The sequence below is a fragment of the Hakea prostrata genome, chromosome 8, assembly GCF_041222555.1.
Source record: "Hakea prostrata isolate BN-2017 chromosome 8, UWA_Hpros_2, whole genome shotgun sequence".
NCBI classification, from domain to species: domain Eukaryota; kingdom Viridiplantae; phylum Streptophyta; class Magnoliopsida; order Proteales; family Proteaceae; genus Hakea; species Hakea prostrata.
Window position 1 is genome coordinate 1389176 of NC_142607.1, and position 15139 is coordinate 1404314.

A 15139-nucleotide genomic window follows, 5' to 3' on the forward strand; every position below is an offset into this window, starting at 1 on the left:
ATGGAGTGACTTTGATGGTTGGACTGGTCCCACTAGATAGTCCATCATCAAGTTCATGTTGAATTGTGATGGGAGGACAGTGTTCCTCAAGTCAGTAGATGCATCCGGTGATAAGAAGGATGCAAAATATACTTATAACTTATTAAAGCAAGTGGTGAAGGAGGTTGGAATGGAAAATGTGGTCCAAATTGTGAGTGATAATGGCTCCAACTACAAGAAAGCTGGGTTGAAGATGCAGGAGAACTCCAGGTATCTAGTCTAAACATATAGTATTAATTTTAATTTTTAAATACATATATTTACATTACATGTACACTTTATAACTTTGTGTTGATGCCTTGATGAATGGACAGATATAAGCTCTTTTGGACTCCATGTGCTGCTCACTTCCTTGACTTAATGTTGAAGGACATCGGAAAGGTCAAGCTTGTGAAGAAGATCGTGGAGCAAGCTCGACAAGTTAGCACCTTCATTTATAACCACACCTATGCATTAAGGATGATGAGGGACAAGTGTCAGGGTGAGTTAGTGAGGCCAGGCACAACCAAATTTGCTACTAATTGGATAGCACTGCAAAGCTTTGAGAGTAGGAAGACTGGCCTTAAGAGCATGTTTGCATCAGAGGAGTGGTTTAACTGGGAGGGTTCTTCATCAGTAGGAGGAAGGAGAGCACAGTTGACCATACTCGATGAGACTTTCTGGCAAAATGTGAGGATAGTGGTGAAGCTGCTTGAGCATGTAGTGCATGTGTTAAGGATGGTAAATCAGCAGAGAAAACCTACTCTACCACACATATTTGCTACAGTAGAGAGGATGAAGCAACAAGTTGCTCAAGTCCACCCACATGGCAACAAGAGAATCCTCGAAATCATCGAACTTAGATGGCAATCTATGTTGCAGCATCCACTACATAAAGCTGGTGAGTTGCTAAGTCTAGTATTTAATTTAATTTTTATTATGTTATCACACTATTAAGCATTAACTATTCCCTTTTATGACATACTTTTTCTTACACAGCATACTATTTAAATTCCAAGTACCATTACAAGGACAATCTTGGGATGAGGCAAGATTTGATGGATGTCGTCCAAACTGTAGTGGAGAAGTTGGAACCGGATCCATCTAAACAAGTTATCTTTATGGAGGTGAGATAGTGATTTGAATCATTTAATATTCACAATTCATAGTTTTATACTAAGTCATTAACCTAGTAAGTAGTAACTAGTTATTGTTTTTCTCTTTATATATTAGATAAAGGCATTTAGGGATGCCACTGGGAGCTTCGGTCATTCTGTGGCCGTATTGAGACGGGAATCAGTCCTAGGGGGTAAGTTCATTCATTTATTTCATTATATATTTAACTATTATATTCTATCTTTAATTTAGTTATTTGAGTAAAAAAATGATTTGGAGTCTATGTTTGTTATAGTTGAGTGGTGGTTGCAATTTGAACGTGACTCACCCCACTTGAGTGTGATTGCAAGCAAAGTGCTCTCACAAACATGTTCTACCACTGGTTGTGAGCGAAACTGGAGCACCTTCCACCTCATTCACTCGAAGAGGCGCAACCGATTGGGTGTGAAGCGTCTAAAGGACCTTGTCTACATACACTATAATACGAAACTAAGAGAGGATCATATTAGACAGGGGAGGGACAAAGAGAGTAACAATATCGAGTTAGCCGACATATTTAAGATGGATGATGATGATAACCCAGTAGTTGACTGGATCAGGGACAGTGGAGAGCCATTGCTGGATGAGGAGGGAGGTCATCCTAGTAGACGATTGTAGAGGAGATGGGGGCTGATGTGGAGGACTTCATGGCCCAGGAGGGGAGTGCACATGCAGCGCCCGCCTGTTGACTCAGGCCTCCGGTGATGACTACGATGGTGGTGATGATGATGATGGCGGTGATGATAGAGGGGATGAGGAGGGTGTCGGACCTCGTGATCAGGATTCAACTGATCCTAGGGACAGACCACCACCATGACCATCATCAGTACGTGGGAGTCAAGGGTGGGGAGGACGACCACTGAGATTCACAGGCGAGAGGCAATTCACCCACGCGACACAAGATTCAAACCATACTGGAACTACATCTCAAGGCCAAAATGTTTCCTCTACATATCCAAGGAAGGGGAAGGGGAGACAGCACGGCTATAGCACAAAGGACACATCCTACATTCCAGCTGATGCCGAGAGCTTGGTGGGATCTATGAAATCGATGAGCATTGATGATTCTAGAGACTCCTCCACCTCCAGAGGATCCGGATGGCATAGGCCTACAGAGTCCTCATATGATACTGTTGTGGAGAGTATTGGTTCTACTAGGTCGACTTATGGTTATAGACCACATGGTGTCCCTCCTGGCTATCAGATTCAAGGTCAAGCTAGTTAGCCACTAGTGGAGCCTTATGGTTATGGAGCAGCCTATGGAGCTTAAGGTGTCCCTCCCACTGTAACCTATCAGAGTCAGCCACTGGGACCTTATCAGTATGGACCTTATCCTTCTCCTAACAGCCAAGGTGCTCTTTTATTTGTTAAGCAAATCTTCCACTCTATTCCACAGCCACAAAGCCCACCACCACCAGTTCCTTGTTTGGAGATTCACAACTTCCCACTGTCAAGAAATCTTATGCATGTGGATGAGGCCACGTACAGAGATGCAGTTGTTGACTACGTCCAAAAATATATGGGGCGAACATCATAGGACTTGTATTGTCATTTGTATGGGGTGCAGACGGAAAAGGGAGACATTGAATAGAATACACTTGTACTTAGTAACATTTTCATTTTTTCTCTTATGTACTATATACTTGGAAAGTTAGATGTTACATTTTCAATAGTTTTTTAGTAAACTAGTAAATCTATAGTGTTTATTATGCTTGAAATAGGTAGTATGCAAGAATCTAAATCAATTTGAGTGCATATGAGGCCCGAAATTTGATGTTCCAAGAGTCTAAGAAAAAGTGTCGAGTTTAAGTCGAAATGAATTTGTTCCTTGATAATAAGATGGGAAAAATGTCAGTTTACAATTCAAGTCATGTGTAAGACTGCTGATAGATAACAAGTTAGTAAAGAAAGAGAAAACATGTAAAACTTTAGATAAAGAAAGTGATGGAGAATGTTGAATGGTCCATTTTCCAGCAATGGAAAAATGGGAACAATCAGCAATTCGAACTTTATCTTTTCCAGAAGTTGGAGAATAAAGTAAGAAAAAGGAGGATGAACCTGTCATATGATCTATGGCTCCAGTATCAATGATTCAAGGAGCAAAAACTGAAGAAACATGGAACCCTATAAAAGTTTTACCTGAAGTAGCAAGGTAGGAATTGGTATGGGTAGTGGAGGTTGTACCGGCAGTAGAAGACTGCAGAATACGTTGCAGAGTAGCTAACTCCTCTTGTGAAAAACCAACGTGTGCAGAGGGTGTTATGGAAACCATCTCAAAAAGAATTAGCCTTCGGTTTTCCTCTTCTTTGTGCCCTTTTCTGCTTGAAATCAGCAGGCTTCCCATGAAGCTTCCAACAATTGCCCTTGTTATGATATGGTTTATGACAGTGCTCACACATGACAATCTCCTTGGCCGATTTGATTTAGTGCTAACAGATTGCAAGGCCGATTTCTCCACAATAGGAGTATAAGGCATGGCTAATAGACAGCTTTCCTCACACAAAACAATGGCATAGGACTGTTTCAGTGTAGGAAAGGGAGAACGACTCAATACTTGCACTCTGACCTGATCATACTCCACATTCAAACCTGCCAAAAAGTCATATACCCGAAGCTTATCAACATGCTTCCTAAAAGTGGCCACATCATCCAAATTAGTGGGGTGATAATCCCCATAGTGATCCAACTATTGCCATAGAGATCACAACTCTGCATAAAATTGGGCCACATTCAGTTCCTTTTGGGTAGTCTCATAAAGCTTCTTTCGTAGCTCATAAACATGTTCATCATTCCCCAACTGTCCATATGTTTCAAGTAGTAGCCTTCCGATTTAGGCTATAGCATCAAGTAATAAGTATCCACGAGCAATATTTGGAGTCACGGAATTCAAAAGCAATAACATAATAAGAGAGTCATTTGAGATCCATTTATCATGTGAAACACCTATTGTGGGAGGTTAGATTGTGGCACTCATAAGGTATCCAACAAATCCTCTTCCGGCAATAGTCAAGGTAGGCAGATCGAGACAAAATCAAATAATGTGTTCCATCAAATCTTACTGAAAGCGGATGAAAAGTGGGGTAATGAGCGATCTATTTGTAAGTTCGCATATTCTCAGGGACCTATCTGTAATTTTAATATTTTTAGGGGCTTATTTGTATTTTTGGTTCTCTATGGACCTTTTGTGATTTCACATCAGGGATCTGTCTGTGATTTCACACATCTTCAAGGGCCTGTCTGTGATTTTCCATCACTTCAGAGGAAAAAGAAGAAGAAGAAGAAGTCCTATAAGTCCTATAACTCCCTAGATTTGGTTGGTGGTTTTTCTATTCCATTCTGTGACGTTTCAATTGTTTTGAAAGGGTGAAGATTGAAGAATTGCAGACAGTTTTTTTTGGCATGGCAACCACCGATGGTAAAAATATGCAAATTCGAAAATTTAAGTCCTTGAGAATATTCAATTTACAAAAGAGACCCCTGGAACATCAGTATTTATTGTTTCTTTTTCCTTCTTTCTTTTTGGGGTGATAGAACCATAGGTTAGAGAGGGAAAAACCAAGACATGGTTCTACCAAGATTGAGGTGGTCTGGCCATGCAGATTCTATTGCTAGAAGGCAGCGGCTGATTCTTGTGATTCCAAAAAAAGAAGAAACAAAAAGGTCCTGCCAATGGAAGGCGATGGGAATGGGAAAAGGCAGCGACGGACTTTTGCGATTCCAAAAGAAGATTGATTCTTGCGATTCCCAAAAAAATAAACAAAAAGGTCCTGCAGTTGGAAGGCAATGGGAATGGAAAAAAGGCAGCTATGGACTCTTACAATTCCAAAAGAAGAAGATATGGAGTCTTGCGATTCCAACAAAAAAAAAACAAAAAACAAAATAAATAAATAAATAAGAGGAACGATGGTTGCTGGTATAGCGAAGAGGTGAAGGGCAGCGATGGTGTAGTTGCAACGGTAGTAGGTCTAGTCGCAGAATCGAGAGAGAGAGAGAGAGACGATCATTCCTTTCTTGCTTTTCTTTCCTTTTTTTCTCTAATCAAGTTTTGGCTCTGATGTCATGTTGAGAAAATGATTGTGGTAGAATTACTTAATTGATTAGTGTGATCTTAAGCCCTCTATTTATAATAAGGTGGAAAAAGTACTATCACATAAATACCCTTATTGGGGTAACAAAATATAAAAAATTACACAAACTAAAACTCTAACAAAACTGAACTCCTAATAGGACTCAACCAACAATAATTGATTTTTTTCAAGGGTAATAGATGTATTGATTGCAAACCTAGAGGGTATATATGTAATTTGCTTTAAATCACAACAAAAGTATTGGGTATGGCTCATGCTTCACATTCTGTTGTCGAAGACCTTCCCCCTGATGCAGTCAGGGACAAGCCTGAACTACAAAGGAAACCCCAAGGCCCAAAGTGATATAAGGCCTCTACAGGCCCAAGGCAGCTATCCCCGTGTGCGTCAAGGGGAAGGTCGTCGACAACAAAATGTGACACATGAGCCATACCCACACTTCTGTTATGAACTTAGGATTTAGATTGAACTTATGATGGTTGTATTATTGTATTCTCAAAGAGAATGTGATGTTCTATTGCATACATATGGATGGAATTTTGTTTCTATTTAAGTTATTTGATGCATCCTATCACTTGCTTTTTCATTTATATGTCCTAATGGTTCTATATTTCATGTTTTATAACATTGCATGTTCAATCTTGCAGCATTTCAGTTTCAAACATAGGGTCAAATTAGAACTCATACTTAAGGTTGTTTTCTCATAAATCTAAGGCCACCAGCGTGTTCAAAAGGCCTAAAATAGGCTAACTACAAACTTTGAGCCCAACCTGACCCTTAAAACCCTCCAAGATGGGCCTCAAGTTCACTCAAGTTGACCAGGAAAAAAATCCCAGATCTCGAGTGAGATCTCGTTTTTTTCAAGGGCAAGATTGCTCTCAAGTGCGAGATTCGGTACCATGGTAGGTATTGAGTCAAGGTTTGGAGATCTAGGGGTTAGGGTTTAGGACAAATTTAGGTTTGAAGAATTCAGGAAATAGAAAGTGAAGCATAAGCCATACCAAGAACTACGACTGGAACTTAGAAAGTAAACAAAAATTAGACTTCCACTAGGACAAAAGACTCATACTTAAACAAGGACTCTATCATAACGCATCCTGGGATAATCCAGATTACAAAGCAAGAATATCGAGACTCCATGTAGAAATTGGACTGCAACTCAAGGAATCCCTCTCTAATTGGGACTCGTAGCCGAACTAGGACTCTTCAATAACTTCACCAAAAAAACCCAAACTTCAAAACAAAAATAGAACTACTTTCTGACTTGGATTCGGTCTATTACCAGAGAATCCCTATCTAATTAAGACCAAATAACAAAATAAAGATAGACTTGGACTCCTAACAAAATCCTGATTAGGATTAGATCAAATTGAGTTGGATTAGGGGTACCCAAAAAGGACCAAAATGCCCCTACGCAGGCCAAAATTCCCTGGGTTGCTGGTAGGGCCGCAGGGTAAGTTCCCTGAGCCTTATGTGGGTGGTTCTGCATCCTATTCACATCAACTAGTCATATGCTGGCAAAATTTACAAGCAAGAAACCAACAGAAAACACTAAAAATATTTAGACTAGGCATAACAAGTATCCACGATCAAAGAAGATTGTGTGAAAAGGAAGAGAAAAACCTGAGTACGCAACTGAAGTGCATCAAGTAGGGCTGAAAACACAGGGGAAAACACATCTTCCACAGTTTTTCCACTATTTCCCTTGTCTATATCAAGGCCAAGGATATAGCTGGCGAGACTACACCTGTTAGCAAAATAAAAATAATTTGTACAATGATTATATTCTTACGTAGGAAGTTAGCTAGGCTTACAAAGTTTCATAAAGCTCATTTTAGGTTTTCATAAAGCATCATGAAATAATCTTGCACATTACATAGAGCAAGTAAAAATATACAGAAGTGAAATTCTTTCATAAGAAAAATAATAAAACAGTAGTATGACAATGAGATAACAAAAATTTACGTGTTCATCTTTACATTATAATTATATGGTGCACTACCCAAATTACACCTTGTAGTCTATACCATTTTAAGCTACATCTCCGATTCATCCTCCAGTTATGTATTAAATTTTTATATCAAAATTTCAATCTAATTTCTCAAGAAAATATACGTCACTCTACTTAACTCACTATAAGCTTCTCCTTTTCCCAGGAATTCTCCACACAAACTCTTCCACAAATTTTTAACCAAGAACCCTCAATTCAACAACTGAAGCACCTATTGACAACCATTTTACTCACTACATTGCAAAGGATACAGGATAACTTTCCCCAACATAAAAAATCAATTCCTGAGATGCTTATTATTATTTTTCCAATATGATTACTAAACAATTGATATTTGATTGCCAACACAGGGTACTTGATGCTGGTCCAGCACAGAATTGGACTATATCCCTTTGAAATCAACCTAGGGTTGATAGATATGAATGCTGAGCACCTTTCTCATAAGTTTATGTGTTCATGGGCCTATTTAGTGGGGCTAAAGTTGAATGTCTAAGCCAAGTACAAAAATAATCTAATTAATTGATTTAGTATCATAATTTTGCCTAATCTATGTTATGAAGGAAGAATAGTCGTTTTTATGCTTTCTTTTAACTTTACTGTCCCAGTCACAAGTCTAGTAGGAGTCCTAGGTCTAATAAGTTTTCAAGTCCTCTTTCTTGTTGGATGTTATTTACCAGCAGACCATTCAAAAAGAGTGAAAACCCTTTGCATGACTAGGTTTACCAAACAAAAGGAGCTTTTACAACTCCAGTAGGGAGTATAGCTAAGAGAAAGCAACTGAAATAATGTCTGACTTCCCGTCTAGCCAAAATTGGTGATTGCACTATCCTAACTCGGACACACTTTTCTTTGTGAGGTTATTTTGTTGCCACCTTCTTTCCTGTGAAGCTATCATTCAAGGAGGGCATTAGGGAAACTTTGGATGCTCAACCCTATTTCGTCCAACTTCACGCACTACGGCCTTCATTGTTCGTGGTCGTCATCCCTCTTGCGCCCTTTATCACTGTTAAGAAAGGGCAATTTGGGAAAGGACTGATCCATCGAGAGTTAGTGCCTTGCGCTAACTCTCGATAGGAAAAAGATGGCGGTAATTAAGAGTTTTATACCAATTGAAATTGGTTGGCTTTCCTATATAGAATAGACTTGTAAATGTATATATATATATATATATATATATATATATATATATATATAATGAAGTTATTTTGAGGTGTGCTCACAAGTTGAATCTAAGCCTCCACAACTAAGCCGTGGCTTCCATCTTCTCCTCTCCCTCATTCTTCACCTTATTCTTTCTCAAACTAACATGGTATCAGAGCTGTAGGTCCTTTTATTCCTTTCGATTCTAAGAATTACTAGTACAAACTGTTGATTTTTATAGAAAGAAAAGAAATTGTACCTGGTGTGAGAGTCGTTTCCAGAAATTAAAAGGATGCAGCACCTTACGCTACACTTGTTGGTGATTTTTATTTGAAGATTGATGCAGCTTCTTACGCTGCCATTATTTTGGTGTCTTCGTTGAAGATCGGTGCAAGAGAATGCCCAAATTGATGTCGGGTCTGCATTTTTCAGGTACGAATAAACTGCGATTTATTGAGATACTTTTAGTTTTATGATAGAGTGTCTGTCGGATCTGCTTCTTAGGAGAAGAAGCAGCCGTCGCTGGTGCTGGCTGTGGGTGGGAAACAAGTCGGCGATCTATTTAGGGTTGAGAGTGTCTGTCGTGTCTGCTTCTTAGGAGAAAAAGCAGCAGTCGCTGGTGCAAGCTGTGGGTGGGAAACAAGTTGGAGTTTTCACCTACCTACACTGCTTTAGATCAGAAAGAGAGAGTGAGAAAGAGAGAGAGACTTCGAGAAAGAGAAGAGTGTGCCTGCGATCGATAGTCTGAAATTTCTGGTTATGACTTTGTGAGCACAAGTTTTCTGGTTTGGTTTTAAGTTGGTTTTAGGTTGTTTTTCTGGTTCGGTTGGTTCAAGTGGTCCAAGTTGGTTTATTTATGGTTATGAGATTAATCTGGGAATATTTCTGATTCTGGTCTCTGATTTCTGATTCTGGTTTCTGATTTCTGACTCTGATTTCTGGAATTTGATTTTAATTGTGTTTGGATATGGGAGAAACTTCAAGTAAAAATACCATGATTGAAATTATTTTGTTCATCCTCTCATCGGTTAACTGAAAAGAAATTGGAGGGTATACCAAATTTCCACCAATGGAGGGCTATAGTTAAAATTGTTCTTACTGAACGAGGACAGATAGATCATTTGACTAAGACTGTACCTAAAGATGATGATACTTGGGCAATTGTTGATGCACGAATACTTGGGCAAACGTTTAATTCGTTGGCCGATAATATTATAGATTTAGTTAGTCACTTACAAATTTTGAAGGAATTATGGGAGTATTTGAATGTGTTGTATTCTGGTCAGAATAATCTGCCTAGAATCTACGAATTGTCCCAGGAATTTTATCGAGTAGATATTACCCAATATTTTGCAGATTTTTTAAAAGAATGTATGAAGAACTAAACTCTATTCTACCTAACTCCTCTGATGTCAAAACTATGCAAAATCAAAGAGAACAATTAGCTGTTATGGGTTTCTTGGGAGGTCTTGGAAAGGAGTTTGAGGCAATTAGAGCACAGATTCTTGGTAGTGATCATGTACCCACGTTAGCTGACACATTTTCAAGAGTCCTTCATGTTGCAAGGAAGAGTACCAATAACTCTACAGAAAATTCAGCTTTGGCAACAGTTTCTCGAGGCACTTCTGGAGGACAAGCCCCTGGTGGACAGAATATAGGACGAACTCGAGGAAATAATACTGGAAAATATCCAAGTTCACACAACTCTACTGACAGTCCAGGACAAGTTAAGATTTGTCATCATTGTGGTCGTCCAGGACATATTCAACGATATTGTTGGAAGCTTCATGGGAAGCCCCCACACATGGCAAATGCAATCATCACCTCTGAATCAGCGTCTACAACTACTATAGTTCATTCTGAGGGTAAGACTGTAAAGATGACTGAGGAAGATTATATTCGTTTCACTCAGTTTCAGGCACTCAACCACAATCAGCCACTGCCACCCTTGTTCAGACAGGTAATGCTACTGCTTACCTTTCAACCACATCTCGCCCATGGATCCTTGATTCAGGAGCTTCTGATCATATGACCAGGGCTACAGGTATATTTTCCTCTTTTGTCCAATCATCCTCTTTGGTTACACTTGCTGATGGCTCTCATATCAATGTTAAAGGAGTGGGTACAATTCAACTCACTCCATCCATTAACCTACCCTCAGTTCTTTACGTACCTAATTTGCCATTTAATTTATTATATGTTCATAAATTTACTTCCACTAATAACTGTTTGGTTAAATTCTTTCCTGGATATTGTTTATTTCAAGATCTTACAACGAAGAAGATGCTTGATAGAGGCCGTATGTCTGAGGGGTTGTATCTATTTAAGGAGATATCCTATACTGCTTGTTCTAGTATTTCCATCCCCCATCATATACATTGTCGGTTGGGGCATCCCTCTCTAGAAAACCTAAAATTGGTAGATAAAAGTTTTCATTCTCTTTCAAAGTTGGACTGTGAGTCTTGTCAATTTGGAAAACTTCATCATGTGAGTTTTCCTCCTCGTATAAATACCAGATCAGACCACCCTTTCTCTCTAGTTCATTCTGATGTGTGGGGACCCTGTCATGTTAGTTCTACTTTAGGTTACAGATACTTTGCTACATTTGTGGATGACTTTTCAAGAGTCAATTGGCTATATTTAATGAAAAATCGTTTAGAATTATTTGACATATTTTGCAATTTTGTTATTGAAATTCGTACTCAATTTGGTGTTCCTATTCATACTTCTCATAGTGATAATGCCAAAGAATATTTCTCTGACACTTTTTGTAAATTTATGGCTTCTAATGGGATTCTTCACCAATCCTCCTGTGTCGATACTCCTCAACAAAATGCGGTTGCAGAAAGAAAAAATAGACACTTATTGGAGGTCACCCGTTCTCTTTTATTTGAGATGAAGGTTCCTAAATCCTTTTGGGCTGATGCAGTTTTAACTGTTTGTTATCTTATTAACAGGATGCCTTCATCTGTCTTAAAAGGTGGCATTCCCCATTCTCTCTTATTTCCTTCATCTCCCTTATTTACTTTGCCTCCTCACGTATTTGGTTGTGTATGTTACATTCGTAATCATTGCCCAGGGATCTCTAAACTTGATCCTCGTGCACTTAAGTGTACTTTTGTGGGGTATTCTCGCACTCATAAGGGATATCGTTGTTATTCTTCCGACTTACGAAGATATTTTGTTACTGCAGATGTATCATTTTTTAGTCCACTCCTTTTTCTAATGAATCTCATAGTTTAACTGACCTAAATGATGATCTATATATTTTTCAAAGTGTATTTCCACAGGGTACAGTTCCTTCACCTCTACCTCTGCCAAACATCACCAAAGTATACATGCGCCGTCAAAAACCACCAGCTCCCCCTCTTGCACCTACGGTCTCTACCCCTGTGCCAACTTCGTCTATTGATCCTGCGGACGTTCCTGCCAAATCTGACCTTGATATGCCCATTGCTCTTCGGAAGGGTACTTATTCTTGTGTTCAGTATCCCATCTCTAACTTTATTTCATATTCTACTTTATCACCTGGGTTCTCTCTTGCTCTATCTACTATAGAGACTTATCATATTCCTAAGAATGTTCTTGAAGCCTTGTCTAATCCTGGGTGGGTCAGTGCAATGAACGAAGAATTACAAGACTTAAAAGACAATCAGACTTGGGATCTTGTGCCTTTACCCTCAGAAAAGACAGTTATTGGTTGTAGGTGGATATTTACAGTGAAAGTTAATCCTGATGGTTCTTTAGCTCGCCTGAAAGCTTGTCTCGTTGCAAAGGGCTATGCTCAAGTTTATGGCGTAGATTATGTTGATACTTTTTTGCCTGTTGCCAAGCTTACTTCCATCCACATTTTAATCTCTCTTACCGCTACCTACCAGTGGCCCTTGTTTCAATTGGATGTGAAGAATGCCTTCCTTCATGGAGATCTACATGAGGAAGTGTATATGGAGCAACCACCTGGGTTTGTTGCTCAGGGGGAGAAGAATAAGGTTTGTCGCCTCCCCAAATCATTATATGGTCTCAAGCAGTCACCTCGAGCATGGTTTGGACGATTCACTATTGTTGTAAAAGAATTTGGGATGACTCGTTGTGAAAGTGATAACTCTGTATTCTTTAAGAACTCTGATGCAAGCAAGATCTTTCTTGTAGTTTATGTTGATGATATTGTCATTACAGGAGATGACACTTCAGGAATTGATAGGTTAAAGACCTATTTACAAGAGAAATTTCAGACCAAAGACTTGGGCAAGTTAAAGTATTTTCTAGGAGTTGAAGTTTCCCAATCAACAAAGGGCATCTTCTTATCTCCACAACTAAGTCATGGCTTCCATCTTCTCCTCTCCCTCATTCTTCACCTTATTCTTTCTCAAACTAACAATCACTTATGAGTTATAAGGCCACACGGGCCTAAATACCCCGTAGACAGAAAGATAAAGAAAGTTCACATTATAGGGTATTTTTTCTCAGGCTTTGAGAGCTTGTATGTGTGTTTTCTGATGCAACTACTAGTTTATGTCACCTTTGGTTAGAGAAAATCCAAGAGTTTACTCCCTAAGGATCTAAGGAGAAGTCAAGCCAAGATAGTTGTTGTGGCTGAATTGGTACTCCACAAGGCTCCCCCTTTTAGGTGTCTGGCAGCCTACACCCCATCCCCCTTCCCTATCAACATGATACAAACTTCAAGGCCAGATCTACACCAATCTAACCATTAGATATGTCACAAACCTTAGGCACATCATTCACCCAACCCTAGTTATCTTAGATCCTAATTTGACCATATTCCAACCAAGGAAGGAAAAATCGGCAATATTTCGCCATTTTGTTACATGGTGATGCATAAGCCAGGCCGAAACGAACTTTACTAAAGGTCGCCGGAAAATCGGCGATTTTCCCGCGAACCGGTGAAATACCAGTGAAAATTGCCGAAACTTCATGTAAATCTCTCTACAACTTTCTCGCCATCATATCTCTTCTTTGCCTGAAAACCAAAACCAGAAGTCAATTGAAACTTTCCTTGCTTCCCTAACATTGCTTCAAAGCTTCTAATTCATCTCTTCTTCTGCTTCGTTAGAAACAAAGACCTTCCTAATCTCTGGCCATAACAGGTCCTCTTCCACATTCGCAGTCGCCGGAAAATCTAGGGCCCAAATTCCCAATTAGGAAAAGGGGTTAGCCCATTAAAGGAACCCAAGAAGTAAGGAATGTTATTAACACCTCTCACGTCGAAGCTTGCTATAATGGTTGAAGATGAATCAGAGAAAGAAGGTCCACACTCCACAACTCTCTTCATAGCCATTCATCATCACAAAGGACGAAGTAATATCACTTGCATTAGCAAGGCAGTTTATCTCCTCTTCCCAAAGCTTCATCACCGGCAACAGCGTTTCTTCTTCCACGGAAGACTCAGCCAACATCATCTCTCCCTCGTCTTCATCCTTCAAGTCAAACAGAAAAAGTGGAGTTCGTGGTCCTTTTCTGGCGACTTCGACGGTTTCTTTGAAGTTCCCTTAAAATCTACGTCGAAAATATCGGCAAAATGTCACCAAGATTTCGCCCCTTAATTCCAACCAACCAATTTTCAAGATATAAATAATTTATTCGACTTTTGCACTTCCTAAAACTCCAAAAACAAGAAACTCCATATCTTCCAATTTAGCCATCCAAATCCAACAAAACATAGAGATCATATCCCTATAACATTAACTGCATTTCCTCCAAGTTTTAGCCCATTCCAACACCTATAGACCCAAATTCTCCATCTCAAGGAACTCATCATGTATCTCCCCTAGGCTAAGTATTCTTAATAGTGATGTAGCCATAGAATTGAAGGCCCGTTACAAGATTAAATTGTGAATCCCCTAGGATCCTAACCCAAAACTCTACTTGCAGGCCCAAGAACTCGTTGATCCAGTAGATGGAAGCTGGGGGCCATCCAAGGTAGAGACCATTAGATTTGCATCTGAATCCATGGAGTTGAATGGTGGAGATCAAGGTTTTCCCACTTTGTTGGAGTTTGAAGAAGATGGACTCAAACCCGGAGGAATGGGAAGACGGGTTACCAGCTCTTGAGTGCCGGAGTTGGGTGGTGCCCAAGTCTAGGTATAAGCCCTAGGCATGTCCCCTATCCTGTACATATGTCCAAGACAACATAGACCCATTAACCACCTTGTTGCTGTCAAGTGACAGGGGTGGTTGGCTGCCAACCTGCCGTCCCCTATAGGTAGTTGGTCAGAACAGTACGGGAATTTCAGGGTTTTTATGATCTAAAACCCCGAATTAATGGTTCTAAACCCAAATTCGAGAATATACTATTGTTAGACAGCCAAGGGTTCTAAAGCGAGTCAGAGTGCATTCCAACAAGAAAGAAGCAGTTTTTGCAACAGAAAGCTTGGAAAGATCTTGAAGGTAAAATATCTATCTCTTCCGTCTCCTTACTAATCTTCGTTAATTCTAAAGAGATGGATGTGATGGAAACCCAGTTGGGGAATCAGATTTGGTAGGGAAACCAATGTTTTCCATCAATCCTAATCAGATCTAGCATGAGAGATGAGATCTACATCTTTCCCCACTGCAGAATTTTCCTAAAAGTAGGACCCTCAACTTCAAATTAATTGATCTTTAAGTCTTGTTGTTGTTCATCGTTCAGGAATATTTGGACGCACATCACATTTGAAATCCATGCCTAACAACAGCTGAGAACCCTTTGTGGATCAGAGATTGAAAGTGTAAA

General features: G+C 39.5%; 1 protein-coding gene across 2 annotated transcripts in view; it reads right to left on the bottom strand.

Annotated features, from left to right (window-relative positions):
- Window positions 1-15139, bottom strand: part of LOC149006168 (ARM repeat superfamily protein) — a 138625-nt gene that overhangs the window by 75499 nt on the left and 47987 nt on the right. For both annotated transcript variants that reach the window (XM_089165476.1, XM_089165477.1), the window contains exon 10: window positions 6882-7005. In XM_089165476.1, the coding sequence (XP_089021602.1) occupies window positions 6882-7005 (124 nt within the window). The remainder of the gene's footprint in view (window positions 1-6881; window positions 7006-15139) is intronic.